The 15,241-nt window shown below is 35.8% G+C and overlaps 2 protein-coding genes across 8 annotated transcripts in view; one reads left to right on the top strand and one right to left on the bottom strand.

Moving 5' to 3' along the window:
* The window catches only part of LOC113395304 (syntaxin-binding protein 5), a 244,771-nt gene that overhangs the window by 57,519 nt on the left and 172,011 nt on the right, over nucleotides 1-15,241 (bottom strand). For all 7 annotated transcript variants that reach the window (XM_064216222.1, XM_064216223.1, XM_026632874.2 and 4 more), the window contains exon 2: nucleotides 5,766-5,863. In XM_064216222.1, coding sequence (XP_064072292.1) covers nucleotides 5,766-5,863 — 98 coding nt within the window. The remainder of the gene's footprint in view (nucleotides 1-5,765; nucleotides 5,864-15,241) is intronic.
* On the top strand, nucleotides 6,826-10,409 carry LOC113395306 (basic juvenile hormone-suppressible protein 1-like). Its single transcript, XM_026632881.2, has 5 exons — nucleotides 6,826-6,981; nucleotides 7,551-7,684; nucleotides 7,791-8,624; nucleotides 8,920-9,080; nucleotides 9,325-10,409. Exons 1-5 carry the CDS (start codon nucleotides 6,888-6,890, stop codon nucleotides 10,349-10,351), a joined length of 2,250 nt encoding a protein of 749 aa, XP_026488666.1. The 5' UTR covers nucleotides 6,826-6,887; the 3' UTR covers nucleotides 10,352-10,409.

Below are 15,241 nucleotides of genomic sequence, written 5' to 3'. Positions count from 1 at the left end.
TACCCTTAAGCAAAATTATTGTAATTTCTTATTATAAGTGAACTTTTGTGTTCTTTATGAGAAATAAATGTCTTTAAACCGAAACCGAGTGTCTATGTTACAAAACTTACAATTCAAGTTAAGCACCGCTGATTTTCTGGTTGAAATATGACATTTTCCAGATGTGATATGTGCTCGTAAATTTCTCCCCGTTCCAACATTGGGACGCATTCGGACTGTAGACAATAATAATATAAATATTATATAAATGACACCAACAGTCATTTTCAACCTCGCTTCAATATATACGTTCATATAAAATCATCCACAGTCTGAGGCAAAGGGAAGGAAAAAATTACCTGATATTTTGACTGAACGACTCGCGTAAGACCAGCGTAGCGTAATAATTACAAGACTGATTCCTAAAAGACGCTCTTATCAGAGTCGAAGCGAATAACGATCGTAAACGTTTATATTAAATACGTTATGACGTAAAGTACGAATGGAAGCGTTTCCGAGGTTACTGGAATCACTTCGGGAGTCGGAATGTATCGATATGAGTTCACTGAGCATTCTGTCCGAAGTAAGTTTCACTTCAAATATCGAAGTATTTTATTAAGCTTCAGTTTAATCTAATTTCAGGGGCACATTGCTCGAAGAATCTACGGCCGATGGGGCCGACGAGTTCTCGAGTGGCGACCGTGGACCGGAAAACGCAGAGACGTCTTAGTCTATTTATAAAACAGGAAAACTTTTGCCAAAATTTTATATTAAATTCAACGTAGAAAAATGAACCGCCCGCGTCCAACGAGGCGTATTAATTACCAACGAATTTATTAAAAAAAAGATGCCGACTCTTAGAAATTGGTCCCGAGGTAATTCCCTCAGATTTGTAATAGCGTCCGAATCCCCGTCGGGAAAAGTTTTCGTGCCATTAGGCGGAGTCGGCTTTCTGCGTAATTTACTATCATTTTGACACTTGGGATACATTATGTCACTTTTTTCTTATTTGAATTGAGTTGTTATAAGTTTAGAATGAGGCACGACTAATCAATAAAAAACGAATTACGAATTGAAAGGAGAACTTTTCACTTACATATTTTTTTTACTAAAAGTAATTTAAACGTGAAAGTGTGCTTGTCATTCCTTCGCGCTGAAATAGCGCATGGACGAAATCTTCAGCATAGAGATAGTTTATGGGACGACTGTAACATACGACATTTTTATTCTAAAATCTGCACGAAACCGAATTCACGCTCAAAGCAATAAATTATTAATTATTTACAATTAAGTTCACCTATTTTTTTCCCTGTGCCATAGATCAGTGAATAGAACACGTAGCTATTAATAAAATATCTAGTATTAAATCTGAGCAATTATTACTGAGTTAAATCAGCTTCCAATGTTCAAAAAGAAGAGAAGGATCTCGACAATTGGTTTAACCATTCGTATACAGGATACAATTTAATCGTACATTGTATGTAACATAGTTAAAGGTAAAGAGTAACTACTGAGGTTGTTGCCGGTTCTTTTCGATAATTAAATTGTGATGAAACGAAAACAAAACTTATGTACCAACAGTATCAGTCGACCGACAGCAGTCCACTCGCCGACACACATTACTAACTGAACTACGTTAAATCTGAAAAATGACGTAATTTCCGCAACATTCCGAGCGCGGATGTTAGTAGTTAGGTGGTCTAGGATAGTATATTGCTATCGGGCTGGCCTCGAGCCAAGTGTGAGTAACCAAAATATGAAAAAAAAAAAATATCATAAATGAACAAAGGTGTTTTTATACTTTTTTTAATATCGCTTGTGACTATTAGCTCGCAGCTGAAGTAAGGAAGCTTAATTTTACCTAAATAACACAAAACAGTAAATTAACAACGCTTGAAAAGAATTAACCGCCAGTAAGAAAATCGTTATTAAAATCTCTCGTGAATTAAAACAATAAAGAAGAAAAAGACGAGGGAGAAAAAGAAAGCAGAGAAAAGAGGGAGAAGGTTCGTCTAGAGGCGGAGTGACGCTTTTCCTTACGTTAAGTTTCTGCCAGTTCACTCTACCGGAAGCCGCGTAGAAGAAGTATCCAACTTAAAATTTTAGAGTAGTAGTCTTCCAAGCGTTACAATAACTAAGAAGTTATGAAAAAAGCTTATATATTGACTCTCAGTACGAGAACTTTCAGTTTGATATCAATTTTAACCGATTTGTGGGGTTCAAGTCGCTAACCAACTGTTCTACAGTCCAACAGTAATATAGACCATGGCTGCTGTAGACGTGAAACTTCGAAATATTAATAATCAGAGAAAACCTAACAAGTATGGAATAAAATATATTTTAAAATAAATATTTTTTTTTATTATTTTAATATCATAATATGTCATGAGCGACGGCAGAGTACCATGCTGTTCGTTGACACGGCCTTACCCCGGTGACGCGCCATTAGATGTTTACTTCTTGTAAAATTATATTTAACAACTAACATTTATGATAATAAATATATACTTAGTAAATAAAATATTGATATACTATTATACTTTAATAAGATAAGTTGTTTTTCGCCACCAATGAGATGTGATATGACGATGAATACACCGCACGTCACTGCGTATTAGTCGCTAACAATGGCGCTCGGAGCTGAACTTCTATATGAATACGTATTTTCTCAACAAGTCAGGAGTTAATTAACCATATTAATTAGCCGTTTTACGGATAATTAATGTGCCTTTAGACAATAACACGATTGTTTCGTAACTATTACAGCAGAAAATAGTCTTATATAGACGAGAAAAGTATCTTTAAATGTTTCTGTGCTTAAATTGTATAAATTGGCTGTAGAGCTTTGTGCAAGCTCGTCTGGGTGGGCAACACCGACTCATCAAATATTCTACCGCCAAACAGTAGTACTCAGTATTGTTTGAAGGGTGAGTGACCCAGTGTGACTACCGGTACAAGGGACATAACATCCTAGTTCCAAGTTGATGGCGCATTGGCGATGTAAGGAATGGTTAACATTTCATAAAACGCCATATAGGCGGAGGTGACCACTTACCATCATATTAATCGGCCCGTTTGATAGTTTGCAAACTTATATCATAAAAAAAAAAGTTCTTTTGTGCTCTGGGATGGAGAAATCGTGGCGAATTCTGCACGTGCGATAATATTTTCCCGGGATGTATTCGGTATTCACGTACACGGATTGGTACAGTGTGATAGAATATGCTCTAACCCTTTTTTTCAAATGGACAGGAGGCCGTAGTCCAACCGTGAAACATTTACAAGCAGCCTAAGTTGTTAAATTACTTCCTTTATTAATTTAGTTAAACTTAATGCAAGTAACGAACTCAAATCTAATTTACCTCAGATGTGATATTAATCCGCACACCGTACGAGGCACTCAGCTCGGATGATCGCAGGATTATCGAGGAGTAAGGGGATTACGACAATTGAGCAATAATTAATTACTGTGGCCTCGTCGGACTGATTCGTTATCTTCATAAATAAATATTTAATAATAAACAGACAATATTTTGCACGTCAAATTAAACTATTGTAAACCAAGATATATATATATTTTTAATTTTAATATATTTTTTTCTTATTATAATAATATATAGCAACATAGTATATGCTAGACGCGTCACGTACATACAAGAGTAGAGCAGGGGGCGTATGGCGACACAGTAGGGCGTCGCGACGTTTGCCGTGTCGAGAGGTGTGTCGGTTTTACACCCAAAGCCCGCCTTTTTCTTTTTCCTTTGACTTTTCACATATAAAAAGTCAGTCAGAAATGACGAGTTCCACAGGCGAACCAGTATTACTGACATAGCCCAATCTAGTCTAATCCCAAAGCATAACCATCCGTGGCTCTGTCACTGTAAAATTGTAAATACCGTGTGATTATAATCTATCTATCTTGTGAGATCGTAAACTGCCGTAAGATTGTGAGCCGTAACATATTACTTACAATTTAAAGTATTATTTTTTCAAGTCGATTAATCTATCCGATATATTATAAATCATCGAAATTTTATAAGTTGAATCATCGTTAATAATTTTTCGACGGTATACAATCTCGCGATACAGGTTATAATCTGGCACAATGCTGCTGGAATATAGACTGTATAAGGAATGGTCAGTACACAGCGTCAGTGTCTAAGGGCGGTGGTGACCACTTAACTTGGTGGCCATATACTTGTTCACGTACCTATATTATAAAAAAACTTTTCAACTTTAGAAAACTTCAACTACGGAGAAGCCGTTGCAGAATCTTGTGGATTATACATCGTTATCAGAGAGAAATAAATAATAAATAAATAGTCTTTATAAATAAGATAAAATGAGGTGTTGGATACAGGCTGTGAGTAAACACAAGATACACGGGTAGTTATCGCCGGATTATGAAAGGTCGGGTGTCGAGCGATAACTGACACCGAATTACAAAGTAGAGAGTTCATTATTTATTTATGAATACGTTCGTCTGTATGTTCACTTACGTATTCTCTTTTAAAATTTGGGTACATTAAGTATACCGAACGATGTGTCTGGATATAGTCGTCGGAGCAAAAACCTCCTCTTGAGGAGAAGGTAAAAAGTTTGCTCTGCCTCGCTGCTTTATTGCGAGTTGGCGGATACACGTGTGTCATATTATAATCGGATATATTGTGATTAAAAGAATTATTTCATTTTATCGATTTATTTGTTTCGAAGTTATTTCCAAGCAAACAAAGTCGAAACACACAGTTATTATAAAACTTATTTAATAAGGCTACCTTTCTTTAAATTGTTTTATCTTAACGACATTTGAGTAACATTTTTATTATTTAATGATTTAAGACCTTATGTTTTATAGGTTAAAATTTATATTTAACTGTAGATTATTTAATCAATAATTAAAACGCACTGGCTAGGCATAGCAACTCAGATATTAATAAAATTATTACAACTTTACCTGTAAATGTAATTTAATGGGTAATTAAATCTCAAATTTAACAAATTTATTTATTTAGTTAGTTATTAGTTTATAATTCATCTAATTTTAATTAGATTTCCTACTAAGCGAATGATTTTATCATATGAGATTAGTCAAGAATTGTATTGACCAAGTTCTGACAGCATGCTATTTTTTATTTGGGTAATTAGAAACACTCATTATCCAGAAGCAAAAGTCAACTCATCAAGAATGTACTTTTTAAATTCGTTAGCGTAAAACAGGCGAGTTATCAGCCTTACTAGATCTTCAAGTGTCTTACAAAATCACGCAGACCATACAAGAAGTAGAGATCCGCCCTTAGATCGTCAATGTGCCGGCAACTACACGGTCTTATTGGCTTTTCAGCCGGAACACAATAATACACTACGTTGATTGAAACTGACGAATGGATGGCACTCACCAGTTCTGTACAAAAACCTACCTTAAAAATATTTGTAATATTCCTAAAACGTTTCGTTTCCGTGACGAATGCAGAACAAATGTACAAAAAATAAAAGCAATTTTGTACCAAATAACCCGAATGCAGATGTGATTCTATCATTATTATTTATTATAATATCAGCGAAGTTATTTAAGTACTATTATTAATGTTCGTTTGAATATTAAAAGTTTCTTATCAGTTCAGTAATCAATTTCATTCTGGGAGGAACACTTTTTTTTTTTCTTAAAAATAATTATAATGTTTTGAGAAATATCCGAATCATTGAATGATATGTAACCATGAATACACGGTACAGCTGTGTGCATCGTATAGCTTACTCCATTGGTTCTACTTTCTTAGAAAGGATACAATCTGAGGTTGCCGCCTTTATCACCCACGGCCAGTAGCTTCTGCACGGGGTCCCATGCCAGAGCCGTCGGCGAAAACGGGAACCCATGGCGGAATGTCTGCAACAAGAAAAAACACATTTGTAGTTATACATATACTACTTAAATATATATGTACATACATCCTATTGATAAGTTTGATCGTTCATATATAATTTCTTTGAGTTAGAAATTTTATTTCATACAAAATAAGCAACTATCAACAGCGAAAAACTAGTGGTTTTAAATTGTGACTTCAATAATATATTTTTTAATACAAATTCACAGCTAGTGGATACATATCGACAAACGCCTCCGGCTTAAGACAAACACAGCGAGTGTACGATGATCTATTAACACGAGATAATGTACCGGTGCTTGGGTTGAAGCCTACAACCTTCAATTTATATTCACGTTTTTAAGCCACTGAGCCATCGCGGCTCCTAACACTTTAATTATGCTTTAATTGCTTTCGTATGTCACATCATCGTATCACAATTATCATAAAAATATGTCAACATAGTTAATATTATATACTTAGAAAAATATAGCAACAAGACGAAATTTCAGATATTTGTGTAGTTCTCAGTAAGGCTAGTTCTGATAACACAGTCTAAACACAGTGAAATAATACAGTCAAACAGATCTCTGTTCGCGCAGGAACGCGCCTATAACCTAATTTATATTTTTTGCTGGCTTAGTAATTTTTCAGTTCCCCGCTCGTTCCCGTAAAATTGATATTACGGACCGGTGATGGATTTACATTAAAATCTTATAAATTGACGATCCAAAAGTACTTATAAAACCTACTTGAATAAATTATATTTTGACTTTGGTCACTGCCTGACGTAAGCAAAAAATGTAAACTTAATTAGTGATAAATCCAATGATAATCGGTTGTCAAGGACCGACTTACGTGTTGGAAAAATTCAGTATCTGAAGTTCACCTGAAGAAAAGGTTATCGGAGAGAGCAGTAAAAATAAGAGATAGCCGGCAATCGACTGATGATAAAAAAAATAAAAAAATAAATGCATCGAGTATATAAACGCATTTCGGGGTTTGTTCGACACACTCATCAGAAGTTTGGGTAGTGAGCTGGTCATCATGAAGATAGTGATATTAGCGGCGATCCTCGCCGTGACATCGGCATCCGTCATCAAGGATGACCACACTGTCATCATTGGAAAGGATATATTGAGTAAGACGATTTAATTTTTGAGAATAGAGAATTTTATATGTTTGCTTTAAACAGTACATATATTGTTAATCTGTTTATTTTAATGTTGTTTCATCTATTATAAATGTTATAATTTATAGTATACTAGCAAACTATATATTATTTTATTTATTTTATGCCGACAAGCAAATGGGTCACCTGAGGATAAATCGTCACCACCGCCCATAGACATTGGCGCTGTAAAAATATTAGCCATTCCTTAAATCTCCAATGCACCACTAACCTTGGGGACTAAGTTATTAGGTCCCTTGTGCCTATTCCTATGCCTGTGCCACAACAATACAAAGTTGTTTGTACAAATTGCTGCTTGGCGGTAGAATATAAATTGAAAAGTGGATGGTACCCACCAAGACGGGTTTGCACAAAGTTCTCCACCAAGTAAATTTCCATAAATTTTCCGTAAAATTATTAAAATAGGGCAATGTGTTTTTTCATTACAATAATAATAAAAAATTGAACGACTTACACTACACGCACGAAAACTTTAATTCTACAAAACGATCTTTATATTATTTATTTTCATTTTGCAGCAAATGTCGACATTAAGACCAAGGAAATCCTGTGCTTGAAACTTTTGAACTACATCCTGCAGCCTACCGTCTACGATGACATCAGGGAAGTGGCCAGAGAATGGGTCTTGGAAGAGAACTTCGACAAATACTTGGTAAAATAGCAAAACAACTTATTTTATTGAAGATTTACCTTTTCTGCATTTGAAATGAAAATTAATTTAATATGAAATACAAACTAAATTTAATTTTGATTTTCAGAAAGTCGATGTTGTGAAGAAGTTCATCGAACACTACAAAATGGACTTTTTGCCTCGTGGCGAAGTGTTCGTGCACAGCAATGACAGGCAGATGGAGCAGGCTGTTATGGTCTTCCGTATTCTGTACTTCGCAAAGGACTTCGACACCTTCATCAGGACCGCTTGCTTCCTTCGTGAGCGCATCAACGGTGGCATGTTCGTGTACGCCTTTACCTGCGCCGTGTTCCACAGAGAAGACTGCCGCGGTGTAGTTCTTCCAGCTCCCTATGAAATCTATCCTTACTTCTTTGTCGACGGCCACATTATCAACAAGGCTTTCATGATGAAAATGACTAAAGCGGCCACCGATCCCGTGCTGTTCGATTACTATGGTATCAAGGTAACCGACAAAAACCTTGTCGTCATCGACTGGCGCAAGGGAGTCCGTCACGTATTAAGCGAAAGCGACCGTATGTCTTACTTCACCGAGGACATTGACCTTAACAGCTACTACTACTACCTGCACATGTACTACCCCTACTGGATGACCGACGATGTTTACGGTTTGAACAAGGAGCGTCGCGGTGAAGTCACCATGTACAGCAACCAGCAACTTCTTGCAAGATACAGACTCGAACGTCTGGCTCACGACATGTGCGACATTAAGATGCTCAACTGGAACGAACCCCTGGTGACCGGCTACTGGCCCAAGATCCGCCTTCACACTGGAGATGAGATGCCCGTCCGTCGCAACAACATACTGCTCGTTAACAAATACAACTTGAAAGAGAAACTTTTCGTCGATGACATCGAGAACATCATCCGTAACGGTATCTTCAAGGGTCGTATTGAGCGCGTAAGTATTTTTGAATTTCAATATATTATCGGCCAAATTTAAAATATAACAGAGGGAAAACTTACACACTAATTTCTCTCTCTTGTCATCAGTCAGCTGATATTTAACAAAGGAACATAATACTATGTGTATTATATTTCTTTAGAATCGCTACACAATATTAATTAGTAATGGTTAAATAATAAAAAATATTTAAGAGACCTTACAATTTTTAAAAAGAGATATTTGTATGTATATACCGAATGAACAAATGTAATCAAAGCAGAGCAGTATTTAATTTATTTATGATTTTCAGCGTGATGGAACGATCATCAACTTGAAGAAGACTGAAGACTTCGAATACCTAGCTAGGATGCTCCTCGGTGGATTGGGTATTATGAACGACGACGCGAAGGTTGTTCACGTCATTAATTTGTTCAGGAAGATTTTGTCTTACGGTACCTACAACTTAGAAAAGTGAGTTTATTAATCGTTTTAATGAAATATTTTAGGCAGACATGTAAAGGTGTTACTTGGTGGTAAGTGGTCACCTTAATCCAAGGATACTGGTACTGTGAGAAGAATAAATAATGAGTAGATGGTACGATTCCAAATGGGTCTATAAAAAGTCTTACGACCAAGTTTTTAAACTCAATACAAGTTATTAATTATTTTAGAATTACGTTACAAATATTGTAAGCAATGCTTTCACCTTCCACAGGTACACTTACATCCCAACCGCATTGGACATGTACACGACTTGTCTGCGTGACCCTCTGTTCTGGATGGTCATGAAGCGCATCACAGAAAACGCTGTACTTTTCAAGAAGTACTTACCTAGATACACAAAGGAAGAGCTCAGCTTTGATGGAGTGAAAGTTGAACACATCGTCACCGATAAGCTAGTCACCTTCATGGACGAATATGACTTGGACATGACCAACGCTCTATATCTTGATGAGACTGAGATGCACAAGAAGAAGTCTGATATGACCTACGTTGCTCGCATGCGTCGCCTCAACAACCAACCATTCAAGGTCACCATTGATGTCGTCTCTGAAAAGGCGGTCGATTCCGTGGTACGTCTGTTCATTGGACCTAAATACGACTGCATGGGCCGTTTGTTGAACTTCAACGACAAGCGCCTTGATATGGTAGAAATCGACAGCTTCTTGTACAAACTAGAAACTGGCAAGAACACCATTGTTCGCAACTCCCTCGAAATGCACAACGTGATCGGTGACAGGCCTTGGACCCAGCGCTTCATGGACTACACCACCGACAACACAGGAACCGTTGACCGCGTCGTCGACAGCTACTGGTACAAGCAACGTCTTGGCTTCTCTCACAGGCTGCTCCTTCCTCTGGGTCGTCTTGGAGGACTTCCTCTTCAGCTCTTCGTCATCGTCACCCCTGTTCGTACTGGCCTCGTTTTACCCACCATCGACATGACAATCATGAAGGAACGTCATGCTTGCCGTTTCTCCGTCTGCTTCGACACCATGCCTCTCGGCTTCCCCTTCGACAGGGAAATCGATGTAACCAACTTCTACAACAGCAACATCAAGTACATCGACATTCTCGTCTACAGAAAAGACATGGGTCTCTCCAACACCGTCAAGAATATCGACATGTCGGAATTGGTGTTGAAACGTGACGACCTCACCTACTTGGACTCGGACATGTTCGTCAGATGGTCTTACAAAGACGTTATGATGATGAGTACGGATAAGATGATGAGACTGTAAGCGATGTCAACGTAATACCGTAATATGTAATATATTCAAATAAATAGCATCGAATTTACTCTGTCTTTCTTTAACAATGCCATGATATACTTTTATATTTTAAATAAACGATACGGATTACATGCAACAAACGAAAAGTCGTCCCTGAGGGGAGACCACAGATGCATTGTGAACACTTTTGGTACGGCGAGTGCTTTGATCTCTCAACCTTGAAACGGCCTCCCTGAATTATTCCTTTTTGATATTTTCAACTTGGTTAGTTTGTTAACATTGAAACAAAATAAGGTCCAAGTAAATAATAACAGAAGTCAATTTCAGCAAAAATCGTAACCGATGAATATCAGAAAGTTTTGAAATGAGTACATTTTTAATTCATAATTTATTGGTGACAAAAATTATTTCATTGGTAATTCGAAATGGAAGTTTCGCTTGATATTGAAATGAATGTTTATTTTCATTCGAACGTAACTTTTAAATTCCTGCAGTAAATGGTCGTTATTGCACGTTGGAGTTGGAAATGTTTGGAATATCGATGTCTACTGGAAATTTTAATTACGTTGTGCTACCGTTGCTCTGATATAGACACCCAACTGTGATTAAACTATTCTCTTTGGAATTCAAACAGAGAATTGTTTTATTATCACTACGTGTTTTACGTTCGCAGAGCGAAAAATGAAAATGACTACTGAAATTATGCATTATTTTCATATTTTTATATAAAATGAATGAATCCTATTTTTCGACTTAAATTCATTTATTCTAACCACTGCGCTATCTCAATGCGACCATTTAATTGTATTATATTTATTCTAAATTAAACATAATTTGTACGAAAAATATATATATTTTTAAAAATAACACTCGAAAATTTTGAAAATTTATTAAACTGCTGAGATATTAGTGAGCTATCATGATCTATCAATCACGCGTATTACTATCATCTGGATCATTACTATCTTGTATGAAACAAAAGGCATTTTTAATTAAAATATTTTCGTGGTCGTAAAAACAAAATGTGATGTTTGTTCATCGAATACGAGTTTAAGATAATAACACTTTGATCTGACGTTTAACAATATATCATTGTACGTATTAGATTGTTCGTAGCGTAACGCTTTAGCTGTTCATTTCGAGCGATTACACTTTCGTTTAGCTTTGCAATGAAATGTTTTATCTACCAAACGTATACACACAGGTAGAGATAGACCAACCTTATTTATTAAATGCTTTGGACACAACAAACAACATAAAATATACTTCACGATACATGGTTCGAAGGATCAAAGAATGCCTTATGATCGAAAAGTTTTCTACCACATTTCATCAACTATTTTTATAATTATTACGATGCTTCACGGAATTAAGATAGTTTGCATACCCTGGTAAAGAAAATTTAACGAACATCAATTTTAAACTAAAAAAAAAAACGTCAAAATAGTATTAGAATTGTGTCTTTTATTTAAATAATTTTGTTTCAGTAGTTGTTTGTAATTTGTCCCCTATTTCGAACGCCTGTCTTACTAAGTTTTTAAAAAAATTTAGTAAATATACATAACAATTCTTTTGGTTACTAAATAATAATAATAATTAATATAATACTATGTAACAACGAGGTAGGTACGGAGTATACGTGCCGCAAGAGAAGGTAGTCAGCGGAAAGGAAGCCTGACGGCAAAGAGAGCATCATTCCATTTGCCGTCACGGCATACGAGTCGGTTTTACTCCCCAGACGCACCAATCGATGTTTTTAATCCAAATAATATTTGCTTTGGACAGTATTCTATGCGCTCGCTCATCGTTCATGTGGTTACATTGAAACTTTGTAAATGGCACGCGAATCGAATCGGATAATTATTTACAAACAAATTAAAGATTTAAATTAAGAAAGTTTCATTAAACCTAGTCTTCGTGATTATTTATCTAATTAGAATTACATCTTTTAATGTAGATCACATATCAGAGACATAATGTGAAGGTTAATTAGTCAAACTTGTGTTGAAAAGGAGACGTGGCATTGGTCCTTTAGTCCAATTTTATTTGAATTAATATATATGATTAAATAAATAAAAAAATATTGGACAACATCACATACATTACTCTGATCACAATGTAAGTAGCTAAGGCACTTGTGTTATGGAAAATCAGAAGTAACGACGGTACCACAAATACCCAGACCCAAGACAACATAGAAAACTAACTTTTTGTACATCGACTCGGCTGGGAATCGAACCTCGGAGTGGCGTACCCATGAAAACCGGTGTAAACACTACTCGACCACGGAGGTCGTCAAATTATTCATTAAAATATTATTGTATTTCTAATATATTCATAATGATTTAAGGAAACTCACCACGTTGGTAGAAAACACTCCAAATTAAAAGAACGCAATTAACTCTCAGCATATTCGAGAAACTATAAAAATCATCCTATTTGAGTCACAAATCGCTTACATTAAAGGTGTAATAATTCTGTTTAATATAAGTTAAAATCGTAAATATTCGAGCAGGAGGACAACTTGAATACAGCCCTTTGTTATTTCGGGCGATATCCATCACACCGCTGTCTAGATAAAGTCCTGAGAGAACTCTGTCACGCTTCAGGTTACAGAGAAGAGCGAACAGCTTTTATTACAAATCGCTGGATTCACAATATACAGGTATCGTTGTATACTTTCGTGAATATTTCACGTTTGCTATTGTTATTTGACGTTGGAGACGTTTTAACGAATCTCTTTGAATATCTAGTCGAAGTTTTCACGTGGGAAGATTATGATATAGATCCGGGCTGGATTATCGGGCCCCGATATTACGAATACTGTGTGAGTGACGTACGCGAAAGTAATCTCGGTATTGTAATAAAACGAAAATGGTTTCTTGAAAAACATTTTATTTTACTCTGTCACAGGCATTGACTTAAATATACTTTATTTAGTAGATTTTCACGAGCATTTTTGAAATATATTATATGACAATTGCGTCGGAAGCGAGTAATGCAGAAATTATTCCTCTTTTTCCATCAAATACATACAATGCAATAATAAATATCAATAACAGAATTGTATCAAACAAATTAAACTTTTATTTGACTTTTTATTTTAAAACTGTAATCACTCTTAATTTTATTCTCTCTATATATTTGTACGAGACTAGAAAAACATAAATTTAATTACAAAATAATTCAACATATATACACTATTGTATGTGTAAATGTACTAACGAAACATTTGTTTAAAACTTTATATAAAACGCAGACAGCGTTCACTTTTAATCAAGTAAAGAAGTGAAGTATGTGTTCTACAAAGTGTAGTCATGTCGGGAGGCACGTCCCGTGACGACGGTGCATCAATCACGCTGGAGCGTGTTACTATCCGAGCACAGGGCAGACTTACGTATTAATAGCGACTTGCTTACTAGCCAGCTCCGATAACCGCGGCCACAAATAAGGCTTTTATTCGATATTTCTTCGAATAGAATTCAATGAAAAGCTTCCAGCTCCGACACGACGAGGCGAACGAATACGTGCTAAACATACGGTTTCGTTGCGAGCGGTTAGTTCAAAAAATAAGAAAAATATTGATGATTAATATTTTATTACTTTAATATCTACTGTAGGTATTTAAAAGTCTATCTGACTGTTGCGCTTTTTGATCGAATTTGGTATAATATAGTAAGCAAACTTGAACCCCAAGGAACTACATAGCCTACTTTTCAAACCTAAAACCTTCAACCTTCCCCTCATACGGCGGCCGAAGCCGCGCGCTTAAACTGGGATTATTATAAACGTTTTCCGATTCAAAAAGTATATCATCTGAATATAATATATTTAAACGGTCTCATTAAGTGCACAAACGAATATTTATTAATAATTGTTCAATTCAATGTAGTGTTGTTGATTACAATCAAAAAATTGTTAAACAGCTCAATCGTTCGAGTGGTACTGGGTTCAAACTCAATAACAACATTTAACTTGACGTTAAATAAAAACTCGTGACTACGCGTTATTGCACTTTGTGGTAGTGCTGTGTGTGCAAGTACGAGTAGGAACATATTACATACTAGCTGTGCCCGTGACTTCGCGTGCGTTTGAATTTAACAAAAAAGTAATTGTTGTAGCCTAAGTAACTCCTTATTACATCAGCTTTCTGCCAGTGAAACTCCCGTCAAAATCGGCCCAGCCGTTCCAAAAATGTTATTTTGGTACGTATAAATATAAATGCATTTAGTTAAAAGCGGTTATTTTAATATTACAAACAGACACTACAATTTTATTATATGTATAGATTCTACTGCCAAATAGCAATACATAGTATTATTCTGTTCCGGTAGTTTCACTGACTCACTAATCCTTGAAGGCACAAGGTATATAACACCTTAGTTTTGGTCTGGCGGCGCGATGTAAGAGCTATGATTAATATTTCTCATGGTGCCAATGTAGTTAGTTGAAAAAAATATTAAAACTTTAAGTATCAAAATATCATTATGTATTACAAAAATTACATACGAAGTTAACAAGAAGCTTTTCAATTGAAAAGTTTGTAACGCGAAGCTGCAGCGAGCGTAATCGATCAGTCTCAACAGTTAATCTCAAACGCAACAGGCGCGCGAGGCGCCCTCGCGAGCTGCGGAGTTAACGCGTTATGAACATGAACATTTCACATTCACTTATAAGCACTGTGCTGTGTTAGATGTAATATCGTATTAATATTTTTATACGATACATTTTCAAATTAAGCGTGTATAATATTGTTTAATTTTTTGTTAGATAGCAGCTGACCTAAACATTTGACGAAACAAAATATACAAATAACAAAATACGCGCGCACAGGGTGACGTTGCTCGCTAAACCACAAATAAAGTGTCGAGTCGCTCGAAACATACAACTTCACATCTT

The sequence above is a fragment of the Vanessa tameamea genome, chromosome 11 (genome assembly GCF_037043105.1).
Source record: "Vanessa tameamea isolate UH-Manoa-2023 chromosome 11, ilVanTame1 primary haplotype, whole genome shotgun sequence".
In the NCBI taxonomy this organism is placed as follows: Eukaryota; Metazoa; Arthropoda; class Insecta; order Lepidoptera; family Nymphalidae; genus Vanessa; species Vanessa tameamea.
This window is presented reverse-complemented; position numbering and strand designations above follow the sequence as displayed.

What these genes read in the sequence shown, in the direction of transcription:
- LOC113395306 (XM_026632881.2), top strand. Translation starts at nt 6,888, where the DNA reads ATGAAGATAGTGATATTAGCGGCGATCCTCGCCGTGACATCGGCATCC. An exon ending in CATTGGAAAGGATATATTGA is followed by an intron (nt 6,982 to 7,550) that starts GTAAGACGATTT and finishes TTCATTTTGCAG; the next exon opens with CAAATGTCGACATTAAGACC. An exon ending in GGTACCTACAACTTAGAAAA is followed by an intron (nt 9,081 to 9,324) that starts GTGAGTTTATTA and finishes CACCTTCCACAG; the next exon opens with GTACACTTACATCCCAACCG.